This window comes from Apis dorsata, unplaced genomic scaffold, assembly GCF_000469605.1.
Source record: "Apis dorsata unplaced genomic scaffold, Apis dorsata 1.3 scaffold_194, whole genome shotgun sequence".
Taxonomy (NCBI): Eukaryota; Metazoa; Arthropoda; class Insecta; order Hymenoptera; family Apidae; genus Apis; species Apis dorsata.
The window spans coordinates 420078-427187 of record NW_006263478.1 but is presented as its reverse complement, the minus strand read 5'-3'; the positions used below and the strand labels follow the sequence as shown (position 1 = coordinate 427187).

Here is a 7110-nt window from a genome sequence, read left to right as displayed (position 1 = left end):
CTAGTGGCTAGGATACCTGGCTCTCACCCAGGAGGCTCGGGTTCGATTCCCGGTACCGGAATTATTCTTTTTATTTTTTTGAAATTTAAAACCTCTTCTTTTTCTCTTTTAAAAATCAATAAAAATCAAACAAACGCATAAATATTTTTATTAAGTAAAAATAAAAATTGCAGTTACTCGTAACATTAAACAACATTACAACGAATATTACTATGGGATATCTTATAAATCGTAAGGATTAAAAATTGGCATAAAACGAAATGATTTATATCTCGTAGCCAAGAAAGTAGAATTCGAAAGTAGACACCTCATCGAATAGAATATATTTGAGGGAAGGAACGGTTGCAGATTCAACGGTACCTTGACGGTCACGTTTCTCCACGCCCTGTGATTATTGAATATTTAACGTCGGTTGCACGACGTTTGACTTCCTGATCCGATCGTGCAAACCGTAATCGGCATGATCGTGCGATTTACCAAACGGGCTGAATACCCTTTGTAGGCGAGATTTAGTGGCATCGATCCATACCACGTTATCCAATCTCTATAATATTACGTTTCCGCTTTCCATTTCGTATTGTATCGTATCGTCATTGCACACCATTGAAATCGTGCGGGTACACGAGTATAAATAGACGTATTGCGTGTGTTGGATCTTGCGAGCAAATTAATGGCTGGATCAAGGCGCTATAATTCCATGGCAAGTGAGTTACTCGTGATAACTGTATGCTATTTTGATGAGTAATACGATTCCATGCCAAGTAAGTTGATAACTGATATATTTTGATCGGTAATAGACCAATACATTTGAGAGTTTGAAAAATGTGTACAAATGGAGCAAAGATATTTTATGATTGATGACGTGTCTGATGATTGATTGAACGAATATCACAAAGAATGTTTTGTATTATAAATAGATTTAAATACCGTTGAAATGAGATTATTTGAAATATTATTGGTAATGTATTATTTTATTTTAAGATCCATTTTTAGAATTTTCAGAATATCAATAAAATCAATTTTTTCAATGATAGTATAGTGGTCCTTCGATAACAATGTACTTCGAACAATAATATAAAATTATTTATCGAATAGAACAACTAAGTTGGTCGTACAAAATAGTTTTGTTCAGGACAAATATAATCCATTCATTCGCCCTTTACATTTGAATCAGTTGCCTATATTGATCTGGCGGGTAACCAACCGTGAAAGAATCGTGCACCAGTTTGTTTAATTCTGAATCCATGATCGCAAGAAGCAAGAATTCCATACGATTCAATCGAGATTTCACAAATATAGCCAATATTATTTAATATTTTGCACAAACATTTTATCAATCGATTCATATTCAATAAATTATTAGATCAGTATATATTATATGTCAGATTAAATGTTTCTTTAAAATATCTATTTAATAGATTGATTTGAAAAATTATCTATATCAAAGAAGAAAAAACATTTTCTAAATGAATTTTAAATAGCAAACAATAGTTTATTAAATCAAATATCATAATCTTTTCTTTTTTTAATAAAATTTAAGTGCTAAGCTATAATATGGAAAAGTTTATTAATTAATAAGATTGAATATCAAATTATTCAAACATTATTTCGAAGATATTAAATGGTTAATAGATATTTATTCTCTCTAATGATGAGCTTGTTTCACGACCACGGAAACAGCGGAAATAGCTGGTTTACCGCTCGAAATACATTCAAATGCGACTGATTCGCCATTCAAAGTTAAAATATAACTCGTGATGTTACTTGTAGACGCTCTATGTGAATTGCATATAAATCGAGGATGTATACACTAATTAAGAACATTATTAATTTTAACATTGATAAAACATTGTTATGTATCGTCTTTACGTTGATGAGAATATGTTTAATTCCTGAAGAATTTATTAAATTTTATAAAAATATGTGGTGAATAAATTATAATTATATTATAATAAAATATCGTACTGAGATGTATAAAAAATATTGAATAAATGTGTAAATGTTTTGTGATATTTTATTTTTTAATTAATGATAAATTATTATTGATTATTATTAATTTAGAAAATTAATTAATTTAATTGAATAATTTAAAACAATATATTTTTAAAGGTTATATATATATTATATATATAAGTGTTATACTTAAAACAAACTTCTCCCACCAAGATCCGGTATGGTCTAGTGGCTAGGATACCTGGCTTTCACCCAGGAGGCTCGGGTTCGATTCCCGGTACCGGAAATTTATTTTTTCTCAATTTTTTCTTCTTTTCTTTTTATTTCATTTTGTAAAAATAGAAATATTTATTATTATTAAAAGAAAAATTATTTAAAAATTATCATTATTTAATATGAAGAATATATACGAAATTTAATCATGTTCCAGCATGATCCGGTATGGTCTAGTGGCTAGGATACCTGGCTTTCACCCAGGAGGCTCGGGTTCGATTCCCGGTACCGGAAATTTATTTTTTTTCTTATAATTATAAATATGCATTATTATTGTTCATACATTACCTAACCCAAAAATGGCATATTATTTAGAAAAATATTATTAATAAATGAATATTTTTATATAAGAATATATTCGTATATACGTAATCTAAGAATTCTGGAGAATATTATCATATTTTTAAATATTGCGTATATTATTGAATTTTAATATTATTGAAATTTTATATAAAAATATTAAAAGTTGTGTTGCTACATAAATTTTATCATTAATATCTCTTCAGTAATTTAATATAAATCCTTTAAATTTTATGGAGAAAAAAAAATATATATATATTTATGACGAAGAAAAATTTTTGTAGTTTTATCATATTGTAACTAGAAATTTTAAAAATAAGAATAATTTACAAAGACTTAGTAATTTAAAGACTTACTTGAAAGAAAGAGGTCTTGGAGGGCCTGGGCTGCCTGACATAAGAGGGCCCATGTTTCGGCAGCGGCAAGTCCTGTTCCCCGCAGAGCAAGCACATCTCCTGCTACTATAGCGAGACCAGGTCCTCCGTTCAAGTCGGTTTGCATCCTGCATAACAAAAAAGTAAAATTTTAGGATGAATACAATATTCTTTTTCTACCAGAACACTTTTTTCATCCTCATCTTTCTCATTCCCCCATATAACTAAACTAGGAACAATATTCCTCTTCTCTAAGGCAACCCATACATCCTTACATTTTTTTAAAAACTTTTCCAAACAATGAATCCTTCGACACTTGATAGTTATTACGTGACTTCGAATCACTAACTGTCATTCGAGTGTCTGCACAATCTCTTTCAATAGCCACATGTAGTCTAATTGTGAGTCTTCGCCATAAATCGTTCTTTTATGGCTTTTGCGTTAATTGCTTATTGCTTCCGCCAAACCTTGAAATTCATCGTTGAAAAGTTTTATAATTTATAAATCTTTTACAATTTAATGAAATCTATACGTTAAAAAAGAAAAAAAAATATTATTTTGAAGTTAAATTTTCGAATCAATATTATGAAACATATTACATTGATTTTTTTATCAATGTAACATTAAATTCCATTCACGGGAACTGTCGAGTTTTTAAGCTGCAAAATAAATAGACAAAGAAAAGTTTAACATTAATTATGAAAAGCTCAAAATTTAATATTTTTATCGTATATATATAAAATTCTTTTCATTTTCTACGAAAGCTAATTACTTTATCCCTTTCCTTATAATAAAATATACCTTCGTGAATTCTATAAATCTTGAAATAATTTAATTTAATCGCAACAAAATAATTCCTCGTTATATCCAATTTAATTCATATTATTAATCTCATTACAATCATTTTCGCAGTAACATAATTTTCTCATTCAAGTATTTTATTAAACATAATAATTTAATTTGAATTTTAACACTCAACCATGATTTCATATACAATAAAAAAAGTTAAGAATAATTACTAATAACTTTGGCTTCCATATAATAGCCTTTATAATTTTCCAGTTTTCACATGTATCTATTGTTAACAATGTTAAAGCGTGTCGGTTAAACCACACATTCTTGGAGTTTCGAAACTGCATACTCTATGGCCCCTAATGTACACGACGATTTAATGGACAAGTGAATTTTTATAAATTCCAAACATACATAAATTACGAGTTTAAAACCAGAACTAATTAATTTTTTAAACCATAAATTTAATTTGAATAAAATTTGAAACCAATTATACCTTTTATTCCACGATTATCTGCGTCAATATAATTCTTGGCACAACACGTGACAAAAGAAAACAAGCGGAACGAAACGGATCTTTAATTTATCTTTTATTGTATCGTGAAGATCCATTCGTTCAACCGATTGTTGGCAAAACGTGGTTAAAGAATCGCGAACACCGATCGGGATCAAATTAATTAAGAAAAGACCGCGTTTCAGTCTCGTAAAGATTGAAATGGAGCGGAAGCGAGGAGACGAACAAAAGGGATTGAAATAATCGAAGCTCGTGGCCAACAAACCCGATACATTCAATATGCACGCCCCGGTCTGTTTACATTTGTTTGTTCTCGGCTGGCTGCTACGACACGTTGCTTCAATCCAGTTCAACCGTATTGTTGCCCAACTTGTTTCGTGCTAGACGAGGGCTTATTGTGTTCACGTTTGAAAAATCGATGAAGGATCTAGAAAGAAAAATTTTAAAAACCAACGAACGAACGAACGTTCTAGCACGTTGTGCTTGTGAAAGACTTTTATATTCTTGTCTGTGTTTGTTTGCCCCATATTTTTTCCAACTTAAAAATTTTTACCGTTTTAATTATTGGCCGAGAGGCCATCAATTTTATAAAAAGAAGAAAGAAAACTTGAAATATAATATTCGATTTTAATTAATTATGAATCATTTCATTTTAATATTTTACGAAGTACTTTTCGAAATTTCTATGTGTTCTTAATTATTTTGATCAACTTTCATCACGTTCCAAATTTTAATTTCAACAATATTTCCAAAATTTCATTAATTCAAGTATATGAAATTAATATTATTAATAAAATACGAGCACGTACTTTTCATATTATCTCCATTATTACAAATATGTTTTCATTTTACATTATAATATCAATAAAAGTACAATGCACAATTTAAATTAAATATACAAGCTCGTGGTCGTTCCATTTCTATTTCTCTAAACGAAATATATAATCATTTTATAATTAACAACCGCTTAACATTTCATCTTAACTCTTTGAACCCAAGTCTTCTGAACACATTCGTGACATTATTACGAATAAACGTGACGAGTATATGAGTAAGGCGACTCGTATATGGCTTAAAGCTTCCTCCAATGTGTGGTCTTAACTCGAAATTGCTTTGAAGGATCCGTTTAGTTACTCTAGAAAATGTGTATGTGTCTGTCGTTTCATGGAATAATTGAGAGTACGTATGCATTTGGGAAAAGCCACTGGAATGCCAACTGTGAAAGAGGAAACGTGTGAAAACGATAATGTAAATTTATAATTGTTTTTAATTTCTCGTCGCCATGCTTTGTTTAATATTCAAATATCGAATTTATGACGCATCTACAAAGATGATCTCGTTTCGTTAATGGTTTATTTATCTTTTTTTTTTATTTGCATTTGATGTACAGAATAATTTGATAATTTTCGTATTATCGAATATCTCTGTTACTTTTAAAGATTTGGAAAAATTTTACGTATAAATAATAGGAAGGAAACATCTGGTGTTAAAGAAGAAGAACATGAATCGAAATTATCGAAATTAGAAAAACATTTTTTGCTTGTTACAATAAAGGATAAGTCATAAATTTGAGTCTCGACAGATATTCCAAAGTATAATTGACTTAAAATCTTAAGAGCGAATTTTGTTGAAAGATTTGGAAGAAGAATTCCAAGATCACTCGACGAATTCTAAGAAACACTTCACTTAAGAGTGGATTCTTTGAGAGAAAGTTTGGAAGGATCCTGATTGTTTTCAAAAGGTCCAGATCAGTTTTCGTCATAAAGAAAATAGTAAAAAAAAAAACCACTTAATAATTATGTTATAGAATATAGAATAATTATCCATCTCTACAAAGACGAAATTAACAAAATAATACATTAAAATAATACATTATACGTAGAAAAATTAAAATTAATTTTTTACAAATTTTTAATTTCGATTTTTATCGTAGTGAGGTCGCGTTCATACATAGAATTTCGATGCATCTTATCTTGTCTCGATGAGACGTCCGAAATAGCGAATATCCGTAGATCGAAAATGAAAACTCGTTGGCCTCGGTCGGACCGATCGATTTTTAATCAAACGCAGAGCACCTTGCATCCGCCAGTAACACGCTGTTTGCACCGGTGCGCGCAGATTTGCCTATTGTAAATCTTCGGTTGAGAGACAATCGACAGGTAACCCGATCGGTGTGAAATAATGGATGTCGACCACGCTTCCAAGTTGCTATCTTTTGCTAGAAAACTGATACCCTTTTATCGATACCTCGTGGTTCACCGTTCATTCACTGCAAAATTCCTTGAATAATAATTTTTCCATCCTTTCCAATTCCAATACAATATTAATATTCCATACGATTAAAGAAATAGAAGATTAATCAACTAGAAATTTGTTTCTCTTGATTCGATGCGTAAATTTTCCAAAAATATCCAATTGTGTTAAACATAAATAAAAAAAAAAGTAATTATTTATATTTTCTTTCTACGAACAGATGTTATTTCATTCCATTAGAAATTATTACAAATCACAGATACAAATACGCACCAATGTCTATAATTCATCTCTTAATATCAAAAATTACTCGACTTAATTAATTATTATTACAATTATGATAACTTTAATCGATTGAGAAAATTAATCGCCAAACAATTTAATAATCCAACCTTGACCAACCCGAAACGTATTCGACCAACCAACGGCGATCAGCCTATAAATAACGGCGAACTTACTAATTCATAGACCCCCGATCTCCCCCCAAACTTTCACGACAATCGTGAATCCTGCAGGCCGGATAAACTTTCGATCACGGAAAAACTTTTCCACCGATACCGATCATCCATTCTTCTTTCCGTGTATTTGCTTTAAATGCAAACGCTGGAAACTTATCGTGCAATCCTTCCCTCCCCCCCTCCAGCTCTCCCA

At 30.2% G+C, this 7110-nt stretch overlaps 1 protein-coding gene and 2 non-coding genes across 4 annotated transcripts in view; 2 read left to right on the top strand and 1 right to left on the bottom strand.

The window, feature by feature from the left end:
* The window catches only part of LOC102677154, a 99335-nt gene that overhangs the window by 45179 nt on the left and 47046 nt on the right, over nt 1-7110 (bottom strand). For both annotated transcript variants that reach the window (XM_006614599.2, XM_031509961.1), the window contains exon 2: nt 2883-3028. In XM_006614599.2, the coding sequence (XP_006614662.1) occupies nt 2883-3027 (145 nt within the window). In that variant the 5' untranslated portion in view covers nt 3028. The remainder of the gene's footprint in view (nt 1-2882; nt 3029-7110) is intronic.
* Trnae-uuc lies at nt 2168-2239 on the top strand. The gene has a single exon. It is a non-coding gene; the product is annotated as a tRNA-Glu (tRNA).
* On the top strand, nt 2389-2460 carry Trnae-uuc. Its single transcript has one exon. It is a non-coding gene; the product is annotated as a tRNA-Glu (tRNA).